The 25,786-nt window shown below is 43.6% G+C and overlaps 2 protein-coding genes across 2 annotated transcripts; both read left to right on the top strand.

The window, feature by feature from the left end:
• The first annotated feature begins 1,707 nt into the window (after positions 1-1,707).
• Positions 1,708-3,483, top strand: LOC129859869 (gap junction alpha-3 protein-like). The gene is made up of 2 exons (XM_055930063.1): positions 1,708-1,850; positions 1,967-3,483. Exons 1-2 carry the CDS (start codon positions 1,782-1,784, stop codon positions 3,323-3,325), a joined length of 1,428 nt encoding a protein of 475 aa, XP_055786038.1. The 5' UTR covers positions 1,708-1,781; the 3' UTR covers positions 3,326-3,483.
• Positions 3,484-9,768: 6,285 nt separating this feature from the next.
• On the top strand, positions 9,769-23,770 carry LOC129859867 (paraspeckle component 1-like). Its single transcript, XM_055930060.1, has 9 exons — positions 9,769-10,320; positions 10,667-10,968; positions 11,086-11,181; positions 11,385-11,581; positions 12,720-12,804; positions 12,893-12,998; positions 19,272-19,329; positions 21,765-21,919; positions 22,548-23,770. The coding sequence occupies exons 1-9, from the start codon at positions 9,901-9,903 to the stop codon at positions 22,782-22,784; spliced, it is 1,656 nt and encodes a 551-aa protein (XP_055786035.1). The 5' UTR covers positions 9,769-9,900; the 3' UTR covers positions 22,785-23,770.
• The last annotated feature ends 2,016 nt before the right edge of the window (positions 23,771-25,786 follow it).

Here is a 25,786-nt window from a genome sequence, read left to right as displayed (position 1 = left end):
GGGCAAATATTTCCCCTCATCAGCAGTTCTGTGTTCTGATGATCCGAGCATTCCTCCCAGGCTGATATGTACTCATTCAGACTGCCACAGATGGCCAGCCATTGTAACCCGCTTGCCCAGCAACACACAGACAGGCCTATGGATGGATTGTAAACATTCCTCAATTAAATCTGCCTTTCAAAACAAAACACATATGTCTATTCGATTTTGTGGCATTCATAGGGTTCATGGTTCCATGTAGTCTGTCCAATTAGAAACACCAAAGTCACATTTTTCAGAGAAATAGACATTTTGGGGGAAGAGGATGTAGGTTTTTGACTTTGAAGACATGATACATTTTTATTGGTGGCCAGTAGGCTTGTAGAAGCCAGTCTAAAAAGATTTGAGTTTTCCCCTCATCTCCGAAGTGTCAATATCGTAAGTTGCATGGACAATAGGCATACAAAAAGAATGGTTAATTTGGGTATTTGCGTAATGTAAGCATATTTAAATGACATTATAATTGCGATTCATAACTGATATTATTCGTTTTTTGCTTCCAGGTATTGTATTTCTTTTGAACCACTAGTCGATGGATTTATCACTGACAATACAACAACATTTTAGTAAGTCCACCGTCTGTCACTGCTTTGGGTGCTTTTCTGTGTCATTGGATATCTGGTCCTCTTTTCGTCTGCTTTGCAATGTGTTCAGAAGTTGCCGTGGCCACTGGATTCTCAATTGTAGCTGATTTCAAATTGATAGAACTGTATAATGTCTGTATTTGGAAAAAAAACGTTCCTTTGAATTGCTGCTAATGATTCTAGTAGGCCTGGAAGAAGCACAATGGTGGTGCTCAGGATTTGTTATTGGCGCGTTTAACCTCAGTCTCCAGTACTGTGATTAGAGAATGTATTAGAGAAGTATGTGGCCGGTCGAGAGTGAAAGTGATCAAGGCAGCTTGTTAGTCCCTTATGACTGACTGGATGGCGTCCATCCTGTGTCTGAGGGAGACGAGTGTTGTTCGGTGGTCTCCACAGCTGTTCTGGGCTGTGCAGAGTGGGATGCCACATGACAGAACCTTCAGATAGAAATATATTAGAACAGATATGTATCCTTTATGTAGAACAAGGAATCATGCCGCCTCCTAAAAGCAACCCCGCTGCCTCCTTCAGTGCCAAACGCATTGGCTTTGACTGAGAGATTGTGTGACTTCACAGAGTGATGTCGGGAGCAGAAAGTGCATAGGATGGGTACAATGTGTGTGCATAAGATGACAGTAATATTTTGTAATATTATGGCTTCAAACCAGAGGTCAATGTTTGTTTTGGTTTCTGAACCTGTACATTTTCATTCAAAGTTTTTATTCCCCTCTTCTCTCTTGTCCCCCTCTCTCATTTCCCCACCTCCCTTTCCTGTTTTCTTACCCTCTCAGTTGTTACTCACCCATGCCTGTGCTCCCCCCCTCCCTGGCCTATGCTCTCTCATTCTGTGTGTGTTCTCTCCCCACCTCTCTCTTCCCTCTCATCCCGTCGGTGCCTACACAGACCTATTCCCTCTCTGTTGCTCCCACCTATCTCCAGCTTTCCAGCTTTCCCCCACCTCTCTATCTGCACCTCTCTCCTGCTTCACCCAACCTCTCTCCTGCCTCTCCTCCAGCCTCTCCCCTCCTCTCTCTCCCAGCCTCTCCCCACCTCTCTCCCCCAGACATTCCCCCCCAGCCTCTCCCCACCCAGGCCTCACCCAGTTGCTACTCATCCCAGGCTGTGCTCTCTCTCCTCAGGCTAGAAATTGTGTGAAGCATGGGTGACTGGAGCTTTCTGGGGCGGCTGCTGGAGAACGCTCAAGAACACTCCACCGTGATTGGCAAGGTGACTGATTGATCGATTGATACATTTATACAGTTATTTGATTGATTTACCCTTTTATTCCTGTGGTATATAGCCCCTTATGCCTTCTTATGTGGCGTTATGTCCCTTGTGTCCAGGTGTGGCTGACAGTCCTCTTCATCTTCCGTATCCTGGTCCTGGGGGCGGCTGCGGAGGAAGTGTGGGGTGACGAGCAGTCTGACTTCACCTGCAACACACAGCAGCCTGGTTGTGAGAACGTGTGCTACGACGAAGCCTTCCCCATCTCGCACATCCGCTTCTGGGTGCTGCAGATTATCTTCGTGTCCACGCCCACCTTGATCTACCTGGGACACGTGCTGCACATTGTCCGCATGGAGGAGAAACGCCGGGAGAAGGAGGAGGAGCAGCGGAAGGCCAGCAGGCACCAGGAGGAGAGAGACCCTCTGTACAGGAACGGAGGAGGAGGAGGGAAAAAGGAGAAGCCCCCAATCAGAGACGAGCATGGTAAAATCCGCATCCGGGGAGCTCTTCTGCGCACGTACGTGTTCAACATCATCTTCAAGACCCTGTTCGAAGTGGGCTTCATCCTGGGTCAGTACTTCCTGTATGGCTTCCAGCTCAGCCCCCTGTATAAGTGTGGTCGCTGGCCCTGCCCCAACACGGTTGACTGCTTCATCTCACGCCCCACAGAGAAGACCATCTTCATCATCTTCATGCTGGTGGTAGCCTGCGTCTCCCTGCTGCTCAACCTGCTGGAGATATACCACCTGGGATGGAAGAAGGTGAAGCAGGGGGTCAGCAACGAGTTTGCGCCCGACCGAATGGTGCTCCCCCTGGCCAGAGACGAGGCGGTGGAGTCCAATATGATCCAGGAGGGGATCGCCCACCAGGCCCTCAACTGCCTGCCCACGTACGGTGGCGTGAACGTGGTGTACCTGCCCAACGAGCAGGCAAACGCCACGGCCGCTTTATCCGAGCAGCAGGCAGAGGCGGCGGAACTCAAGATGGACCCTTTCCATGAAGACTTCCTGCTGGAGGCTCTTCCCACATCCTTCTACGGCAGCGAGGGCAGTGGCCAGCAGCAGTCCGTGGAGCAGAACTGGGCCAACATGGCCATGGAGCTGCAGACTCTGGACGCTGCCAAGTCCTCCTCCTACCCTCTTTCTCCCTCCTCCCCTTCTCCGCCACCCTCCTCCTCCTCCCCCACCTCCTCTGACCAGGAGCAGTCACCCCCTCCACCGGACACTGCCCCTCCTATCCCCGACTCCCGCTCCTCCACCCTCCCCCTGGGAGAATCGAGAAGGAGTGAGGAGCACCAGCAGCAGGAAGAAGAGGAAGCGGAGGCGGCGCTGCCACTGACGCACGTTGATGATGTCACGGTGACCCGGGTGGAGATGCACGAGCCGCCCGTTTTCATAGCGGCGGACACCCGCAGGCTGAGCATGGCCAGCAAGACCAGCAGTGTCCGAGCCCGGCCCGACGACCTTGCCGTGTAACACATACACACGCACACACTCTCACACACCTTCACACAATCACATACAAACACATACGACCCCTGTCCAACACCGCACCCCAATGCCTCTGGGTTCTATACATGATATATCTTTGAGGCTCAGGTGTCAAATGTTGTGTGAAATACAGAGGCGATGTGGGGGGGGGGGGGGGGGGCTCTGGAGTTGAGATGCTCCTGCCATTACTCTCTACAAAGTTGCGTTATCTGGAGATGCATTCGGTGAGGAGAGGCATAGCTTAGTGCTTCAAAGTTCTGAGGTGCCAACACGTGTGTGGAGAGGGAACACACACATTCACTGTTTGCAGCTCAGATGCCATGAAAGGAGTAGAGATATTGGACTAACTAGTTTGGGACATTAGCAACATTTCGGATGAATATAATTCTGCTGTTTTCTTTATTCTTTGATGGTAGACATCAGAAGAGGGTTTGCGCTTTCATTTATTTTTTTCTCTCCCCCCTTTTCTTTTTTCTTTTCTTGTGATGAACCCTTTAAGATGAAGCCGATGTGTCCTATTGTCTCTTCCTAGTGTCTGTCTGTCTGCCTCGTAGCTAGCCGTCTGTCTGTTCCATGCTCACCCTTCCTATTAAGCTGAATGAAGAGAGGAACGCTCTGACAGTATGGTGGAGTGGAGAGAAACGGGGATAGGGTACCTGGGTGGCACTTTATTCAAAATGACTTGGTATTTACTTACAAATTACATGTTAATTACACAATAATACCTTGTGAATTACTTGTAAAACAAGCACGACTAGACACATTTTGGTACCAGGTAGTTAACAATTAAGTACCCTCTGATAATATGTAATGTACCAGTAAATACCAGGTTAATACCAGTGCATAAGGTAACGTCCTACCGGTTACTGTAGTGTGTAGCCATACTAGTGTGAAGCTCCAACCTATGTTACCACCGCGATCCCAACCTGAGGCTTGGTCTTTAGGCTTCACAGGCTTTGTGTGTGTGTGTGTTTCTGTCTGTGTGTGTGTGTGTTTCTGTACGTTTCTGTAGGTGTGTCTGTGATAGATATATTATAGAGTCTTGTTTCAATGTCTACAACAACATTTAGGCAGTTACATCAGGGTAAATAATATATATATGTAAATATATTACATAGTACATATAGGGTATGTTATACATATAGAATTATGACTTATAAAGAACCCATACTGACGCTTGTGTTTGCAGTGTGTTAAAGAAGTGTGTGTCCTCATCGTAAAGAAATTCAGCAGATTTAAGACTGTAGGCCCCCACTGGTAGTCAGTATGGGAAGTTTCAGTATAGTGCTTAGAGAGAGTAGGCAATAGAATTGCTAGAAGATCGATAGATAAGGAGTATTATTTAAGGCAATGACATTTCATTCTTTGTTACTGGATCATAATAGCAAAACCAATAGGAATGTGCATTTGGGTATCATTTTCTTAAACTCCTGCCAGTTTTTTAAATCAGAAAATGGCTCTTAACATGCAGTTGTATTTCTTTTAAGCTTCCCGTTTTTTTTCTCACCAAATTAATTCCTTTTATTGTCATCTAACATTCAGGAAGAAATCATAGCTATCGAACAATGTTTTGGACAAATCTCTTTTGCATTTTGTACCTCTTTATGTTTGGAACAACGGTAAATTCTGTTACTGTGAAACTACAACTCACTACGACTGACTCACTCACGCACTTGACCTTTGACCTTGTTATGATGAAATCATATGTTATCTTTCCACCACGACCTGGGGTTATTACCATAAAGCAACAAGAAGCAGGAGGCATTTCAATTTTGGCACTTAAGTAAGAACAGAAAGTTGTGATTCTTACAGTACATTTCAACAATGTAGATAGGCTGTTTGTTCCCATTTCTCTCTCTATCTCCCCCTCCCTTACCCTCACACTCATCCTTCCTTCCTTCCTTTCTTTTCTCTCTTTCTTTTATTCTCTCTCTCTACACACACACACACACACACACACACACACACACACACACACACACACACACACACACACACACACACACACACACACACACACACACACACACACAAACTCTACATTGGGGTATATCTTGGGATAGAGGGTTTAGACCGAGACTGTGAATGGGCTGTTGCTGTGCTCTGCTGTATGATGTGTTAAAATGCTTAGAGAATCAGGTCTGCTGTTTGTTGCATTGCCACACACACAGAATCCAAGTGCCTCACAAATCATTTACATACCATGCATGTTAAAAAAAAGCCACCAGGTGATGGGATCGAGCTGTGACATTGTAATCCAAAAAAAACGAAGAGCAGGTCAGCTGTCCACCAAAGAGAGAAAATCTAAAATGGCCACGAATAGAACTCTGTTAAGAGTTGTTGAAAACAAGTTACGGTTCTGTTAACTCATAATTTCTGTTTATAACCTTGTCATTTCGGTTGTTTAAAGTTGACACTTTAGCATGTAGATAATGATCTGGACAGCTAAGACAGAATGGTGTTCTATGATAAAATAACAAAGGACATCTCAAAAAGAGGATGTCTCGATATTTTAGAAAGTATTTTTATTTATTGAAGAATTACCAGATTACCAAATACAAAAAAGTAGATTTTGAAAAAAATATTGCTTCTTTGTTGAATTTTTGTCGAAAAAATACTGGAGAGGTGTTTGGCTAGGTTAAAGTTATACTCCATTGTTGTGTCAGGCATCCCCCCCACCCATCGGAAAACTGACATTTTGTTGGACTTTTGGAATCTCTGGCGTGGAGTGAGATTTCATTGGCCAGTGAGGCAGGGAAGGATATTTAGACATTCTCAGACCAGATACCCCATTGTGAAATCACTGTCTATGAAGAGAAGTGCCTTGCGTCTGAACTTTTGTAAGAACATGTTGATGTAAATGTTAATTTACCTCAAATGTTTACAAAACTGTTACTGAATAAACTTTTTGTACCATATCTAACTTGTCGCCTGGGGGTTTTGTTTGGTGAAATAAAATAAGTACTTTGGCTTCCCACAATGCAGAAAGAGATAGTAGTTATGCTTTTTGAGGACATGGGGGTATGAAGGGAGGGAGAGACGAAGTGAGAGGAAACGAAGGGGTGGGGGAGAGAGGAGAAGGGAGTGAGAGGTTGGGAAGACACACAGGCACACGGTTTTCACACTGTGATGAGGAACGTCCATCAAAATGTAATTTAGTTTCCTTAATAACATGCAACTTTAGCTAGCCTATGACAGGCTGTAACCAACACCAATGGGGAACAGTTGGGTCTGATAGTGAAAGTCAAGATATCTCAGTCACTTTCAGTACTTAGCCCTTACTGGTTCAGTATTCACAGAGATAAAAATACAATTTGGGGATGGGCCTGAGGGAAGTGTAGGGGTGAAATGGATCACAATCTTGGAGAATTGGGGAGTCTGGAGTGAATTTGGTGGATTGAAGAAAAGATAGTGGGCGAAGTCTTGGACTAGGAGAGGAAAATCTTAGTCCTTGGAAGAGTACAGACAGCATATTCCACCCTTAGCTCTCTTTCTCTTCCTTCCCATCTCCCTCTTTTTCTCAACATACAGCTCTCCTACTCTTCCTCTCTCTCTCTCCCCCAAACCCCACCCTGCTCTCTCCCGCTACATACCTCCCCTCCCCCCACATCTCCCACTCCCCTCCCTCTCTCACTCTCTCACTCTGTCCCCCAAACCCCACCCTGTCCTGTGCTCTCTCCCTCTACTTTCCTCCCCTCCCCCACGTCTCCCCACCTCTCTCTCTCCCCCAAACCCCACCCTGTACTGCTCTCTCTCTCTCTACTTACCTCCCATCCCCCCACATCTCCCACTCCCCCGCCTCTCTCAATTCAATTGAAGGGGCTTTATTGGCATGGGAAACATATGTTAACATTGCCAAAGCAAGTGAAGTAGATAATATACAAAAGTGAAATTAACAATAAAAATTAACAGTAAACATTACACTCACAGACGTTTCAGAAGAATAAAGACATTACAAATGTCATAGTATGTATATATACAGAGTTGTAACAATGTGCAAATGGTTAAAGTACAAAAGGGAAAATAAATAAACATAAATATGGGTTGTATTTACAATGGTGTTTTCTCTTCACTGGTTGACCTTTTCTTGTGGCAACAGGTCACAAATCTTGCTGCTGTGATGGCACACTGTGGTATTTCACCCAGTAGATATGGGAGTTTATCAAAATCTGGATTTGTTTTCGAATTCTTTGTAGATCTGTGTAATCTGAGGGAAATATGTCTCTAATATGGTCATACATTGGGCAGGAGGTTAGGAAGTGCAGCTCAGTTTCCACCTCATTTTGTGAGCAGTGTGCACATAGCCTGTCTTCTCTTGAGAGCCAGGTCTGCCTACGGTGGCCTTTCTCAATAGCAAGGCTATGCTCACTGAGTCTCTACATAGTCAAAGCTTTCCTTACATTTGGGTCAGTTACAATGGTCAGGTATTCTGCCACTGTGTACTCTCTGTTTAGAGCCAAATAGCATTCTAGTTTGCTCTGTTTCTTTGTTAATTCTTTCCAATGTGTCAAGTAATTGTCTTTTTGTTTTCTCATGATTTGGTTGGGTCTAATTGTGTTGCTGTCCTGGGGCTCTGTGGGGTGTGTTTGTGTTTGTGAACAGAGCCCCAGGACCAGCTTGCTTAGGGGACTCTTCTCCAGGTTCATCTTTCTGTAGGTGGTAGGTGTAGGAATCACTTGCTTTTAGGTGGTCTCTCTCTCTCTCCCCCCTGTTGTTTTTTCATGGCCACACTAGTTCATATCATGTGATTGGCAGAGGATTGCCTAGTTAATCGCTGGCTATAATTCCCCCTTCACACTGGCCTCCCCTGCAGACCTAGCCCACTGACCCTGCTGAGAGCAGCACTTCCTTTATGCCCCTGAAAGCACAGGGGATTGAGCCCTAACAGCAAAACTAATCACCCTCCTCCCCTCTCTTTCTATCGCCAGGCCGCTAGCCTGGCAGTGTGTGTGTGTGTGTGTGTGTGTGTGTGTGTGTGTGTGTGTGTGTGTGTGTGTGTGTGTGTGTGTGTGTTCATGTGACACACACACACATCAGTCAGGTAAAGGTTAGATGCCAAACTTTTCTGTGACCCTTTCCAGGGATCTGGGAAGACTATTCGTTGCTATGCAAACATTAGCACACAGACGATAAATTGGGTGTATCAGGGATCTGTCTGACAACTTTGGTAAAGAGACACCAGATGCTGGGAAACTAGCCCATCACCGAGCTAGATACCTTTAAATTATTTTGCCACTGAGCTTGTCCAGGTAGAAATGTACCTTTGGCATAGATCAAGGACCAGCTTACCATCACCTTAAAAACCATTAAGGGGGAACACAAAACTGACTTAAGATCAATGTCTAGGGGCATCTTAGTACATCCTACTCTGAGGGAGTCTCCCCCCACAGATCACTATGGAGATGAGGGAGGGGCATTCTAATATGACTCGGCGCCCTTCCTACCTACTGTATGAGTGACTGAATGGCTTGCGATGTCAAACTAGGGTATTCCTGAGTCAGACAATAGGAGACAAGAACAACTGGGCCACACCTTACTTGACAGAAGGGGTACATTCATCTGCAATGAGGATAGAATACCAGCTGTCATAAACAGTAATGACAGCTTATGTCAGCTTATAACCAGTTTATGTGGGCTCTGGTCAACTATGTGGGGAATAGGGTTTTTCTTTCACAGTCAGCTACCTGTCGTTTTTACACGTTATACAATACATATGGAATAGGGTGTATTTTACTGTCCGGCATCTGTGTCTGTCTGGTTTCCAGTGACCCTGGCGTCTTTTGTCATCACAATGGGCAAAAATGTGGCTACAGGGCCATTTAGTTGTGTGGAGGTCTGTGAATGCCATCGTTGTCACATGACCAGTCTCCGCCATCGTTGTCACATGACCAGTCTCAGACATCTCGCACAAAAAGAACAACCATCCCTTTTATCACCCATGAACCCCTTCCCTCCACTTTACCCCCATAGGATGTGTGTGCGTTTGTGCGTAAACTTTGGACCATAGACAGAGTGACTGAGTATGAGCTCTGCCCCATGCCTAAATGGCATTAATGATTATATAAGCAATAAGCATAGTGAGCCTACCAGTACCACTGCTAAGTGGAGTAATACTCCTACTGGTATAGTGTTCCCGCCTTGGGACGGGAACCAACATGCTGCTGTTACGAATATCAATCATTTAGATAGTAAAGTGTCAGCGGCAGCACACTGAATCTTCCCATGACATTGACCTTGAACATGTCTGAACATGTTGAACAAAGTGCTACACCAACATCAGAATCAGCATGCCACAATGCCATGCAAAAACTTCCCGACATCCCTTGATCTTGTAAAAAAAAGTCTTCGTACCCCACCTGGTGGCCAAGGGGAAAAGCACAGCCACGTTGAATACCTCACGTCAACGGTGCGCGCGCAGTCATCGCCATTTTGAGTTACAGCCGCACTTCGCTGGCTGATGACAGTAAGGAGGCACGGTTTTTTCGTTTCTGAAATATTTCTGCGCATTCAAAGCTATACTTAGTGGATACATATTGTGAGGGATTTACTTCGCTCTAAGTATGGCTCACCGAAATCTAAAACAGGTCAACATTCAAAACAACGCACCGTCGCCGAAACCTCAGCAGCAGTACCGCCAGCAGCAGCAGCAGCAGCAGCACACAAAGCGCAACATGGACTCTCCAGGCATGGAGCGAAGGCCGAATGTTGCGGATGGGAAAGCCCCACCACCAAAGCCGCCGACGGCTGCCAGCCCTGCGGCAGAGGGGGAGGGTGGAGCCGGAGAGTCGCAGGAGATGACGCTGGATATAAAGAGTTTTAGGAGACCCGGGGAGAAAACCTTCACGCAGCGATGTAGGTTGTTCATCGGTAACCTCCCGACAGACCTCACGGAGGATGATTTCAAAAAGCTGTTTTCAAAGTATGGCGAGGCTAACGAGGTGTTTATCAACCGAGACCGAGGATTCGGCTTCATTCGACTGGTAAGACTGCGTTTTAGAGTATTCAGTAATATCGAACTCCGTGGTGAAGGAAGCTCCTTTTGATTGTTGGAGTTTAGGCCGCTATAATATCGATACCCATCTGTTCCCCCTAGTTAGTTAGCTACTATTTATTACTCAGGCGGATGGGTCTGCCTGACCAATTGTTAAGCCTACTCCCCCACCTGACACCATTCATTTCTTGATACATTGGGTCCCTTTGAAACATACTTGACTAGATTATGGTAACACTATCTAGGTGGCAATTCTCATTAATCAATCAAGAGTGCATAAAAAAACTTTGAAAGTTTGCTATCAATAGAGCCTAACCTTTGACCTGGAATTCTAGGAAACCAGGACGCTGGCGGAGATTGCCAAGGCAGAGCTGGACGGCACAGTGCTGGGGAACCGACCTATCCGGATCCGCTTCGCCACGCATGGCTCTGCCCTCACAGTGCGGAACCTTTCGCCCGTGGTCTCCAACGAGCTCCTTGAGGAGGCCTTCTCGGAGTTCGGCCCAGTGGAAAGGGCTATCGTTGTGGTGGACGACCGTGGAAGGCCCACTGGGAAGGGCTTCGTGGAGTTTGCCAACAAACCTTGTGCTCGTAAAGCCCTGGATCGCTGTGCTGACGGGGCGCTGCTGCTCACCACGTAAGACAACCAACGACTGCATTTACTTAGTTACCTGGTTTACGAAGTAGCCCAAACGCACCAAATCAATTCCAAGCAGTGTTTGTGATAACTCCCATCTCACCGTGTTGTCTCCAGGTCTCCTCGGCCTGCCATAGTGGAACCCACCGAGCAGCTGGATGAAGAGGATGGACTCCCAGAGAAGTTGCTGGTGAAATCTGTACACTACCACAAGTACGTTATACACATGATCTCCTATTGGGAGTTTAACTCTCTGTACCAGTCTTGACAACAGGAGTTCTTTATCATAACCAGTATGAATTTGTTGATTTATTCACTTGCCCGTCGGTGTGTGTGTGTGCACCGTTCCACTTTCCTCATAGTCTCCCTGCAGGTCTTAATCCAGCCACTAACCCCTCTCCTCCCTGTCTCTCCAGGGAGAGGGAGCACCCCCCGCGGTTTGCCCAGCCGGGGACATTTGAGTTTGAGTACTCGTCCCGCTGGAAGGCCCTGGACGAGATGGAAAAGCAGCAGAGAGACCAGGTTGAGCGCAACATCCGAGAGGCCAAGGAGAAGCTGGAGCAAGAGATGGAGGCCGCCAAGCACGAGCATCAGCTCATGATGATGAGACAAGGTACACACACTCAGAGGAACCTCTCACACACACCGAGGAAGACGCTCACTTCTAAAGGACAAAGTTAACATGTTACCTTTTGTGTCGGGCGCATATTCAACATTAGCAGACATAGCCATAGGCCTACTTCAAGTGTTGTCAGAAACTGTCACGTGTGAATACAAAAAAACATTAATACCAAGCCAACCCCTTTCTCTCAGACCTGATGTAATACCAAGCCAACCCCTTTCTCTCAGACCTGATGTAATACCAAACAACCCCTCTCAGACCTGATGTATTACCAAGCCAGCCCCTTTCTCTCAGACCTGATCAAATACCAAGCCAACCCCTCCTCTCAGACCTGATGTAATACCAAGCCAACCCCTCCTCTCAGACCTGATGTATTACCAAGCCAGCCCCTTTCTCTCAGACCTGATGTAATACCAAGCCAACCCCTCCTCTCAGACCTGATGTAATACCAAGCCAACCGCTTTCTCTCAGACCTGATGTAATACCAAGCCAACCCCTCCTCTCAGACCTGATGTAATACCAAGCCAACCCCTTTCTCTCAGACCTGATGTAATACCAAGCCAACCCCTTTCTCTCAGACCTGATGTAATACCAAGCCAACCCCTCCTCTCAGACCTGATGTAATACCAAGCCAACCCCTCCTCTTAGACCTGATGTAATACCAAGCCAACCGCTCCTCTCAGACCTGATGTATTACCAAGCCAACCCCTCCTCTCAGACCTGATGTATTACCAAGCCAACCCCTTTCTCTCAGACCTGATGTAATACCAAGCCAACCCCTTTCTCTCAGACCTGATGTAATACCAAGCCAACCCCCCCTCTCAGACCTGATGTATTACCAAGCCAACCCCTCCTCTCAGACCTGATGTAATACCAAGCCAACCCATCCTCTTAGACCTGATGTAATACCAAGCCAACCCCTCCTCTTAGACCTGATGAAATACCAAGCCAACCCCTCCTCTCAGACCTGATGTATTACCAAGCCAACCCCTCCTCTCAGACCTGATGTATTACCAAGCCAACCCCTTTCTCTCAGACCTGATGTAATACCAAGCCAACCCCCCCTCTCAGACCTGATGTAATACCAATACCAAGCCAACCCATATTTCTCTCATCTTCTCTTTCTCAGACCTGATGAGGCGTCAAGAGGAGCTAAGACGTCTGGAGGAGCTTCGCAACCAGGAGCTGCAGAAACGCAAGAATATAGAGATGAGGTACGTGTGTGTGTACCTCCCACTCTATTTTCTACTCGTCACGAGGAGAGTCAGAAGTGTGTGTTAAAACGTTCTCTCCTGTTTGTAGACATGAGGAGAGGCGTAGGCAGGAGGAGGAGATGATGCAGCGCCATCGAGAGCAGGAAGAGATGAGACGCCAACCGGACGGCTTCAAGCCAAACTATGCGGACAGCGTGAGTTCACCGAACAGACACACAAACATGCACACAAAGGTCAGACCGGTTCAAGTCTAACTTCATGAAGAGTGTGAGTACACTTGGAGAACACACACACAGCCAACATAGACCTTCACATCAGTACAGTCAGTATCACTCATTTCTAGGTTTTTGAATACACAAACTATCACACTTTTTTAAAAATGTTGTTCATTTCAGAGAAGTGGTGTTCACACACTTTCATTCACATGATTCTGCTGAGGGTCTGCGTTTTATATGGGGATTTTGAGAACATTCTCAGATATGATAGGGATTTTTCGGGTCCATCGATCATGTTGGGTGCTGAGAAAAGATGCCTAACAGTCCTACCGCTCTACGTCACACTGATGATGATCAAGCATACTAGGGATGGGCACGGTTAATTAAATACGCGGATATCAGACCGAATGTTAGTATTCAATTACTTGAGTGTTATTTTTTTTAGATGTGTATATTTATTTATTTATTTAGACCTATTTTAACGATGAAAAGGCTTTGTCTATATTACGTCATCCTTGTGACATTTTTATCTACAAAGAAATACCAGGACATTTGAAATTCTTAGTTGAATTAAACATCAAACCTTTGAATGTAGTTTCTATAGCGGTGTGTTGATCTACTGCTGGGTATTTAGCCCTCCAGGCTGCCCCGACTCGGTATGCCATTTTCCCCATTTCAAATAGCAATTACAGGCACTCCCTTGACAGAGTTTCCAGAATACCTGACACAGATCAATGCAAAACACTCACCAGAAAACCTTTTTTTGTAGCAGAATCAGTTCTATCGCGGCGAAAATCAGACTTCTCTTTCGCTGTTGCTGTTAGCCAAACTACCGGAAACGCAGTATCTCCGCTGTTTACCTCTGCCGTGTGCATGTGCATTTTCCGACTATCCGGATATCTGGGAAAAATAAGTGATGATATTATTTGAATAGTAAAATCATTTTGACTACCCATTCCTAAAGCATCACAGAATGCTGCCTTTTTCTTTTCAACTAGTGTCCCATATCACTATAGGAGCATATCTTTTCTAGGTAACTACAGATTAACATAGTGTACCGTAGTCCTGTGTGTGAAAGTAATAAAAATGTATTTTGGGTCGGTCTAGTTTATGGTAGCCTACTACCTATTTAGTGCTATTTCTTATGCAAGTAGCATGTCACAATACCAACAGGGCTCTAGGTTTGGTTTTGGTATCTTCGAAAGACTTTAGCTTGAAAGACACAAACCTGATCTGAAATTGACCTCAAGCCGCTATTCTTTCTCCTTCTGACGGGACTGATAGGTGTAAGCAGTGCAGCGATTGCTCAACCTAACCCTACAATGGGCTTAGGGTAGCAGCTGACGGCCACCATCTTGTTTACACCCATCTGGTCTTCAGATCTGCTAAAACCAAAAGAGAAAGGCCGGGGGGTTTTCATATTGGTTCATCGTTGTTCTACTGTGGTTTTCAGGGTGTATTTTTCTCACCAAACTGATGTCCAGCAGTAGCAGCCCTTCTAAGCAGTGTATCCACAATCACAGCTAGCGACATTAAACACCATGTAGCTGTCCCACGTTATACATTTATCATCAATTCAAATGTCTGTTGTATTTACCTGGGTTTTCAACACCTATTTTACTAAAGTAGTATGGGAGATCCTGTAACCGACAGCTTGGCGTTCTTGTGGGAACGTTAAGAGGGGAGAGGCTAATGATTGACAGACCCTTTCACCACAATGCTCATTTGTGATGCTTGAGTGTCTTCCAGATGAGAGTAACTTCACTTCCAGAGAGAGTCCTCAGAATAGTTCTAAGGTTTTCCATGAAGGCGATAGGGAAACTTGAAAGTCACAGAATCTGTTAAAATTATATTGGCATGTCTAGAAATGGCCACTGTGCAAAGGCTGTGTCCTTTGGTATCTTCACTTTATCTAATCACTTGACAAAAACACACAGGCAAAGAGTTGAGGAATCTGTCATCAGCTTTTTTTAGGTGGATTTTAATGTCATTCATTTCAAGCCTAAGTCTTGGTCCCAATTTTCAATACTTCAATAGTCTCCGGTCAACTTTTTCATCATTGCAACTCTGTGATCATGGGTTGGGAAACATACTGACGTTCTCAGGAAACATGCGTTTCCCTACCTAGCCCTTAGTGCACTTGTATTACTGCATGCCTGTGGATGTGATGTGTCTTATGATGTTGCTGCATAATAACTTTTCTTCTCTGTTTCTATTGTGTGTTGAGAGGCCGTAGAGAAAGAGGACCGGCTGGAAATATCCTACAAAGCTCCCTCTGCTGTTACAGCCACCCTTACACTACTCTTAGCATGAACTCTTGCTCCTATGCAACAGTTGCAACTCCTACAGCTTAACCCAAAACAACCCGCTCAAGGATTAATATTGATCTATTGTCGTTACCCTTTACCATTAGTCTTGGGGGGATATTAGACTGGTGGCAATCTTAGAACATGCTCGCAAGCCTCACACACATTTACAAACAACACGTATACCTAACACACTTTTTGCCTCCCTCCTTTTACATTTACATTTTAGTAATTTAGCAGACGCTCTCATCCAGAGTGACATAGTTAGTGCATTCATCGTAAGAAAGCTAGGTAAGACGACCACATATCAGTCGTAGTAAGTACATTTTTCCTCAATTAAAGAAGTAATCAGCAATGTCAGTGCTAGTAGGAAAAGACGAGTGCAAGTTTAAAATAAAATGATGCTCCATCCCCGCAACTTTCTGCGCTGTCGACCGAGGAATGAAAACCAAAAGGGGTGGTTGAATAGAAGTCCATAAGACAAAGCTGAACTACAACTTAGAAGTCAGAAGTGTCTGGCAATAATATAACTTTTAAAGATCTATTAATTGGGCACCACTTTGTATTCAATGTGTCCCGTCATCCAGAGTGCCAAAGTTGTGCTTGTGTAAAACATACACAGGATTACAGTACAGTACATGTAGGCCTACTATTATTAGTGGCACTAGCAAAAGTCCTCACTTTAAATATTGTAAAAAAAACAGACTTATAGTTATTATTATTTAGCACGCTACTCTAACACCGTTTCAGATAGAAATACCATTCAAACTTTAAAATGTGTAGTCTGGTCTGGATTAAGTTGCTTGCATACAGTTTTTTTCATAGCATATATGCCAATTAAAAAATATGTTTTTACCCCCTTTTCTCCCCAAATTCGATCTTGTCTCACCGCTGCTCCGGAGGCGAAGGTCGAGTCATGCGTCCTCTGAAACATTACCTGCCAAACCGCGCTTCTTAACACCCGCCAGCTTTACCCGGAAGACAGGCTCACCAATGTGTTGGAGGAAACACTGTTCACTTGACGATCAAGGTCAGCCTGCAGGCGCCCGGCCCACCACAAGGAGTCGCTAGAGTGCGATGAGCCAAATGAAGCTCCCCCGGTCAAACACTCCCCCTAACCCGGACAATGCTGGGCCAAATGTGCGCCGCCCTATGGGATTCCCGATCACGGTCGGTTATGTAATACAGCCCGGGATCGAACACGGGTCTGTAGTGACACCTCTAGCACTACGATGTAGTGCCTTTGACTGCTGTGCCACTCGGGAGGCCCTGCATATACTTTTTAAATGATTACACTTTTTGTCTTTCTTTAAAAACTTTGTATAACAATGTGACTTTTTACACATCAGCTACTTTGACCACTTTCCCAACAATTTAGACAAAACTTAGAGGACATTAAATATTGGTCTTCTCTGCTATTCAAATCGGGAATGGAATTATCTTCTAACAATCAAACTATACAGCTATTTTAGGATCCGCATCAACTAATATCTCTTCACTTTTTCAAACTTGAAAAAAAATAAGTTAGTTTATGAAATCTTTAGTCTGCTTTTCAAATCTGAAATCAGAACAGCAATATCAAATTATAACACTTACTCTAGCTAACCCATTGCCTACCGATCTAAAATAGTCACTACTGCAATGTAGACTACTGCTACTAGTACTTCTGGGCTACTTACTACTACCTAGTCTCCCACTGAAGGCTACTATTCACTATTTATAAATCAGTCACGCCCTCTACTACACCAGACTTACATTTTCAACACTAACAAACTTCTAAACTTCCGCCACTAGGTGTAACATATTCATCACCCCTAATTATAGCCTAAAACTTTTCTAATTCCTTATGAGTAAAAGTGTTGTAGTCTGCGTGTATTTACTGTATTTGTAATTAAATATGTGATCGAACTCCCCCACACGCCAAAGTAATAAGGTTTTTATAGTTGTCTATCATAGTATGGGCTTTGGTAGTATGGGCTTATCAGACTAGATATTTTAACATTTAACTTTGGCTAAAATTCTTCACTTCACTTAAGTAAAATGTTTTACATTTCTTCAACTACCACAAAAATACTTTCAAAGACTTAAAGCAAGTCCCACAATTTTTTGTTAATTGATAATTACCTTCTAGTTACTTTTTAAGATAAAAAAATAATAATAATGTTTAGTAGTAGTGCATACTGTACTTTAGGGAGTATTTATCCATAAACATTTGTGCAGAAATTGTTCCAGGCAAAAGACCGATCAGATATTCTGATCAATACTCAAGATTTGATTCCAACAAATAATATACATTTTGTTTTGTTTCTCTTTTAACAGTTCTCTTTTTTTTATTTTTTTTATTAAATGCAAGAAACTTTTTTTTTTTAACTCAACATTATAGAAGACAAACTTTTGTAATACTGTCACGTGTCATGTTAATTAACATGACATTTTAATGTCCCATACTGCACTTACCTCTGTACTCAACAGAGACGAGAGTGTGTGTGTGTGTGAGAATTTGTTGCCGTGTGTGTTTGTCTGTGATGAGAATTTGTGTGTGTGTGTGTGTGTGTGTACTTAAACTACTTCGTGTGCTTGTCTTGAGGGAGTGTTGTGTGCAAGCATGTGTGATGGAAGTGTTCGATCTTCAATGTGGAACATTTGCATTGTATTCCAGGTAAGTATATTCAGGTGGAGCTGTAACTACATAACTAGAACACAATTTGTCCCACAAAAGATGAGTGAATGCAGCTGGTGAAGGATTTTTAGTGTCCATCTCTCATTAACTATTTAAATGTAACATGATTTGAAATATAGTATATTAATATGGAATATATAATATATGTACTATTTACCCATGTTTACTTTGTTTTAGCTGGCCAGTTTAAAATTCACAGGAAACTCAGATTTTACAACGTATATCTTAAGACATTTTGGACTAGAAGGTGTATTCTGTGGTTCTGCATTGTTTAGAATGTTGCTGGTAGAAATGCAATGTGTAGAGCTGACACTGTTCCCTATTACACGTTACAGAGCATGTCTGTTCTAAACAATGCTTTTCTATCTGTAACTCTTCTGACTTTCACAATATAACGTAGCACACAGGACTATACTGTATGTGTATCATATTTGTATGATGGTGTGAGTGAGCGAGTTGGGAGGATGTTGAGTGTACTTGCATATTATTTGTGTCTGTGAGAGTGTGTGGGGGGGGGTTGAGTTGAGTGATGATGTGTACTTACGTGTGTGTGAGAGAGAGGGCGAGCGAACGAGTGGGGGCATGTTTATTGCATGTCCTTTATGATAAGATATTTTATGTGATGGGGGGCCAGTGTTGATAATGTGTGTGCTTTGTACAGCTTCATTTGTGAGTTTGTGTAGCGTACATATATCTTTTTGTGTACTAATGTTTAGGTTGTGTGAACATCAATGTGTGGAGGGGATTTGGGGATTTATCTACTTCTCAATCTTTTCTCTTGCATATTTATCAGTAACCCTTATTCCTCTATTAGGCTGAAATTACCACAACAAGGTCACTTCATTGTTTGATCAACTTTGGACTAAATCCATGTTATATTTTGGCTTGTCCCATATTAAGTTATATACTCATCACATACAGACCAATATTGACTTTTTTAGATGGACCTTGAGAATCCATACTGGACACATAAGTAACTTGTTAAGCATACCTAGGAACTCAGATGTTCGTTCCGTATGTACTCCTCTCACTAAGTTCTTACACATCCAATACAGTATCATTCCAAACACAGCTTTTGTAACTCCTCCTTCGGGACTTTTTCTATCACAGTTGGGAGAACATTATGAACCTTATTCCCTGGCTGTTGCTTATATATCTGTGTGAGTGTTGTGATGTGTGAGGAATGATCCTACACATGTCCTAATGGTCCTGCTAGTTATTGTCCATAAGGTTTACGGGTGCACCACTCTTCTTCACTTCTTCCAGAGAGAACAGGAAATGAGAATGGGTGAACTGGGCCCTCGTGGAGCCATTAATATGGGAGGTAGGGTCATAACGATGACTCAGCACTGACTGGTCCATGAACAACCATAAACTACCCCCTCCCCCTTTCGGTGTCTACAGATCTAAAGGAACTGGGAAGGTGTTGGACATATGGCTAGGTTTGTGAAATTCTGGTAACTTTCTCAATTCCCAGGGACTGGGATTCCTGGAAAACCTGGGAATTTGGGGAAAGTTACTGGAGTTCTGTCGCCCTGGCCATAAGGAAGAAGTTCCCCCTAAGCCCATTGGAAGGCTAGGTGGCGCCACCTCCATATTGTGTGCACCTGGCTCGTTCCTTCAGGTCGGCAGACATTAAAGGGCTAGGAGCAGGGCTAGGGATATATTGTGAGGCTCTGAACGGGATGGGCTGTGTGAGGCTCATGGTGGCTCCTTCACCACTTTATGAATGTAACCCGGGGCTGCACATCACCTACATACTGTGTGTACTGAAGTACTAATACTACTGGGGGAAATATGCTCATGTGGCGTAGTCCGAGAACATGCTAATTATGTTTTTGTGTCACTGATTAGATATGTGAGTGAGAGTGACTAGGGTGTACGTGTGTTTTGGGGGATTGTGAGACTGAAATAATCGTGGAGGGGTTAAAGTTATCCATCACTGCAAAGGATTTCCGTCATGGAATTTTTTGAGATTTTGTTTCATTTTTTATGACTAAATGGTGTAACTCAGTTTTAATACATGTACAAAATTATCCTCTTTCCTGACAAGTAATGATGGTCATGCCTTTTTTTTCATGAAAAATGAGTTTTGCAGTCGATCTGAGATTGACTTAAATTTCAGTCATGGGATTTCTTTTGTTTTTACCCCTGATTTGTGTGTGGAGAAACTGAGTACATCAATTCGTAGAAAGTCATTTCTTCCTTTTTTAGTGTGAATTTTACATGATGACTTCACTACTTATGATCGTTTTGTTATCAGGTCATTTGTTGTTTAGTCAACTGGTTGAAGGAAACCATTGTTTACTTTAGTCCTTAATGTTTTATGTAACCTCACTTTTGCTCTTTCTACAGACCTACTTATTTATCGTGCCACACATGTGGAAGGTTACCTGATTCGAACAATAGAGGCCCAAACCGAACCTACATTTCTAGCATGAGGGTTTTTAGCAAACATTTTGTATCCGCAGTAGCCACCAATCCCAACACTTGGTAAACGTTCTTATCTACAAGCTTAGAATAAACCTATCCCTTTGTTTGTATTTACATTTTATGTGTGTGTATGTTTACTACTTACAAACATAATGTTGTGTGTTCTTCAATCAGATGGTGGATTATTCTTTTTTTTGGGGGGGGGGTGCTTTTTGCAGTATCATTTCTGTGTACATATACCATCTAGGAAAAATGTATCATCTGTTCATTTCTAGCAGTGTGTGTGGGTGGGGTCAATTCATAACTAATACAGCTCTGTCTCATTTAGTACCTAGAAAGCATAATGAACTCTTTACTCGTGTTTCCATTAGTAGTTGATGCAACATTTTTCTTTTTTTAAATTAAATGACTTGTCATCCTACTGATGCTTTTACAGTGTTCTCAAAGACCTGTATCGTATGGCTGTGAATGGGGTTTGGGATTTGGGTCTGGAGTTGAATATCTGGCAATGGTGATGTGCAGTCACGGTTTTTAACCTAGAAGCAGAGCTGGGTGATGGCGTTCTTTCGCCTGAAATCGGAAATTCATTCAGACTATTTGAGGGCCTCTCACAGCTTGTCCCACATTGCTATTTTACTGTAATGGAACTCTTACTCTGTTGATTGAATGGTATGATACACTGCTCCTGTTCCCAATGACCTGTAAATAGTCTGTTGTAGGCATCTATCTGCTAACGTTGGTTTTTGGTTGTTCCGCTTATATATTAATACAACTTGACCAATTTTAAGGCATAGCCTAATGATTACAGGTGCTGTAGACTGTTAATCTGCCATATGAAATCATCAACAAATGATGTACGTTTTTAAATATATATATATATACTTTTTTTAAATTAACGTAACATGCAACAATTTCAAATATTTAACTGAGTTACAGTTCATAGATAAAAAAATCAGTCAATTGAAAAACGTATTAGGCCCCCAGCTCATGTAACATGGGACCAACATTTTACATGTTGCGTTTATTTTTGTTCAGTGTGCATATCGATATGGATATCTCACCACAGACTAACAAAATGTGATATGTTTTCAATTGTGTACCAACGGGCTCAATATTGACTTATTTTTCCCTATCAAACTAGGAAATTAAACATTTGACACCTACATAATTGGCATTGCTTGTGTGACCAACAACCAACGTTAGCTAGCTCTGTCAGCCCTGAGAGATTTTTACACCACTCTACAACAACAAACAGTGCACACGGGGTGTGATGGGTGGGGTTTACTTCCAGTGTGACCAAACGATGCTACGTTGTTTTGCGTGTAGATGGGTTTAACCCCGCCTCTGTTGCTGGGGCCAGTGTAAACCAGGGACCCCCTCAAATGATGGGCATAGGCATAAGCGGAAGGGCCGGAGCCATGGGCCCCGAGGGAACTCCAAACATGGGCGCACCAAACATGATGCCAGACAATGGAGCCATGGTAATGTATGCGCTAAGATGGGCGCTTACTCTCAACCTCTCAATTTCTCTCTCAATAACTTGCTCTCCTTAACCTGCTCAATCCTTGGTACTGAATAGAAACTGCAGTGTATTGTTTTCAGATTTTAACCAGTGGTGAGAGGAGATGCCAGAGGCTATTTAGATTCTGCTTATGGACATTACATTCCAAGGTGTTTTGCCAGTGACTTTGATTTTAATAGTTGATGATACATATATATTGTCCAGCTGGTCTTTTCTGGCATCTTTTCCCTTACCATTGCGATATCTTTGATCATGATATCATAGTATCTCGTGGTGGTGATTTAGCAAATTGAGGTTAAAATAATATTTACTCCCCTGACTTCACTGTTCACATCATGAGGTTAGTGCGGGTTAGGAAAGGGATTCTCATAGCTTATATCAGCTCTGCACCCATAACTAATGGATTGATTCCTCTCTCCCTCTTCTGACTCTGCCCGGAACCCCTCTGCTTGCCTACTTTGACGTTCGGAACGCCTTCTCATTGCCTCGCCAAAACGAACATTGTTATTGAATATCCCTCCCATCTGATTCTTCTGCATCTGGACTGCTCATAATATCTCCACCAACCCTACCCCTTTATACTGTAGCTGCGCACCGATAGGTTCCCCCAGGGGGCTCCTAATCAGATTGGTTCGTCCCCCATGATAGTCCGTCCAGGTGTCGAGTCCCCTCAGCAGCAACAGGCAGTGGGAGCAGGGCTAATGGGGGCAGGGCTTATGGGGGCAGGGCCTGGGCCTGCAGTGGGGGGGCCTGCAAGCTTCGGGAGGGGAATCCCCGTTGTGGGAAACTATGAAGGGCCTAACAACAAACGTCGCAGATACTGATTGTGTTATTATGTTTACATTTTTTCAACGGTGTACCCCAAGGCTCAATATTTGGATCTCTTGCTTTTCCTTTCTCATTATGTAAAATAACTGATTTATTTTCTCGTCAAATGTTTGTTTTTGTTCTTTTAATTTGGGCTGATTATTTCCCTCAGCTTCTTCATGTGTCCCGAATGTTGACTGAGGTGGAAAAAAATAATTTTTTATATCACAAGCCAGCCCCAATGTTGATGCAAAAACACAAATCTTCAATGTTGGCCGCCAAAGGCCAATATCAACTGCGATGTATCTTGATGTAGTCAGGTCTGTAGGTAAGGTTTAGGCCAATATTAACTGTGATGTATCTTGATGTAGGCAGGTCTGTAGATTTCTTATAAACTTCTGTATGATGTCGTTTCTTGCTTTTTGCTATCAGTATCCTATCCTCCTGTTATTGTTGTTTTCAGTAGTACCTAGTAACAATAAGTGAAGACCTGCATTGCCTCTGCAATGGTTAGCTTACTTTGATTTCCTCCCATCCATGGAATGTATTTCAGGTACAGTGCATCCTGTAGTAGTTTGTTTGGCTAACTGCAATAAAACTATGAAATGCCATTTTGTGAATACTAAGTTGATTGAAGTTTAAAAAAATATAAAAAAAAAAAAAATATATATATATATATTTTATTTGCAAGCTATAGCACACAATATTTTACAAAGCTAGGTTTTAAAGGACCATAGCGTTTAGTCTGCTTCGTGTTTTCTTTTTTGCCAAGGAAAATCTGATATCGTAGTATTGTGATACTGGTATTGGTACATTACTATTGGGTGTAATTGATCCTCAACCAGGCAAAATACCTATATCGGATATTCTGATCAATACACTAGAGTTTAAATTTGAACCAATAGGATACTCTACATTTTGTTAGTCATTTCTCATTCTTTTTCCGTATATTTAAAGTTTCTTGCATTTTAATTAACTCAACATTAAAGACAAACTTTTGTGATATTGTCATGTGTTATGTTAATTCACATGACATTTGAATATCCCATACTCGTGCACTTACCTCTGTACTCGAGCGAGAGAATTTGTGTTTCCGTGTGTGTGTGTAGTAACATAGTAAAATCATGTGCTTGTCTTGAGTGAGTGTTGTGTACAAGCATGTGTGATGAAAGTGTTTGTGATCTTCAATGTGTAACATTTGCATTATATTCCAGGTAAGTATTTTCAGGTGGCGCTGTAACTACAATACATGACAGTATGTGGACACCTCATTGAACATCTTATTCCAAAATCATGGGCATGAATATGGAGTTGGTCCCCCCCTTTGCTGCTATAACAGCAAAGGGAAGGCTTTCCACTAGATGTTGGAACATTGCTGCGGGGACTTGCATCCATTCAGCCACGAGCATTAGTGAGGTCGGGCACTAATATTGGGCGATTAGGCCTAGCTCGCAGTAGGTGTTCCTATTCATCCCAAAGGTGTTCGATGGGGTTGATGTCAGGGCTCTGTGTAGGCCAGTCAAGTTCTTCACACCGATCTCGACAAACCATTTGTGTATGGACCTCGCTTCATGCACAGGGGCATTCTCCGTTGGACTGCCAGATGGTGAAGCGTGATTCATCACTCCAGAGAATGCGTTTCCACTGCTCCAGAGTCCAATGGCTGCGAGCTTTACACCACTCCAGCCAATGCTTGGCATTGCGCATGGTGATCTCAGGCTTTTGTGTGGCTGCTCGTCCATGGAAACCCATTTCATGAAGCTCCCGATGAACAGTTTGGAACTCGGTAGTGAGTGTTGCAACCGATGACAGGCAATTTCTACATGCTTCAGCACTCTGCGGTCCCGTTCTGGGAGCTTGTGTGGCCTACCACTTCGTTGCTCCTAGACATTTCCACTTCACAATAACAGCACTTACAGTTGACCAGGGCAGCTCTGGCAGGGAAGAAATTTGACAAACTTAACTTGTTGGAAAGGTGGCATCCTATGACGGTGCCACGTTGAAAGTCGCTGAGCTTTTCAGTAAGGCCATTCTATTACCAATGTTTGTCTATGGAGATTGCATGGGTGTGTGCTCAATTTTATACACCTGTCAGCAATGGGTGTGGCTGAAATAGCCAAATCCACATACTTTTGTGTCTGTAATATGTATGTGTGTCTATAACTTGAACACTGATAAACTCACTACAGATGAGTGAATGCAACCGGTGAAGGAATTAGTTTAGTGGCCATCCCTCGTTAAGTATTTTAATGTAACTCATGATTTTGAATATAGTATGTATGTTTAATTTGTGTTAGATGGGCAGTTTTTTTTTTATTCAAAAGAAACTCATGTCTTGCAACATCTTAAGACATTAAATGTAGATTTTTGGACTAGGTGTTTTCTGTGGTGCTGCAATGTTTAGAATGTTTCTGACAGAAATGTGTTGTGTAGCGCTGACACTTCCCTATTACACGTTACCGAATGTCTGTTCTAAACCATGCTTTTCTATCTGTAGTTCTTCTGACTTTGACAATATAACGTAGCATACAGGACTATACTGTGTGTGTATTTGTATGATTGACTGAGTGGGGAGGATGTGTTGAATGATAATGACGTGCACTTACACATGTTTGCGAGGGAGTGGGGGCAGATTTAATGGCATGTCCTTCAACAAGGTGATTTGTGATTTTAGTAGTCTTATGTCAGGCTGACTGCAGGAATGTCCACCAGAACTGTTGCCAGAGAAATGAATGTTCATTTCTCTACCATAAGCCGACTCCATTTTGGATAATTTGGCAGTACGTCCAACCGGCCTCGCAACCGCAGACCATGTGTGACCACTCCAGCCCAGGACCTCCACATCCGGCTTCTTCACATGCAGGATCGTCTGAGACCAGCCACCCGGATAGCTGATAAAAGTGTGGGTTTGCACAACCGAAGAATTTCTGCACAAACTGTCTGCACAAGCTCATCTGCATGCTCGTCGTTCTCACCAGGGTCTTGACCTGACTGCAGTTCGGCCTCGTAACAAATCAAA

Source organism: Salvelinus fontinalis, chromosome 7 (assembly GCF_029448725.1).
Source record: "Salvelinus fontinalis isolate EN_2023a chromosome 7, ASM2944872v1, whole genome shotgun sequence".
Lineage (NCBI taxonomy): Eukaryota > Metazoa > Chordata > Actinopteri > Salmoniformes > Salmonidae > Salvelinus > Salvelinus fontinalis.
This window is presented reverse-complemented; position numbering and strand designations above follow the sequence as displayed.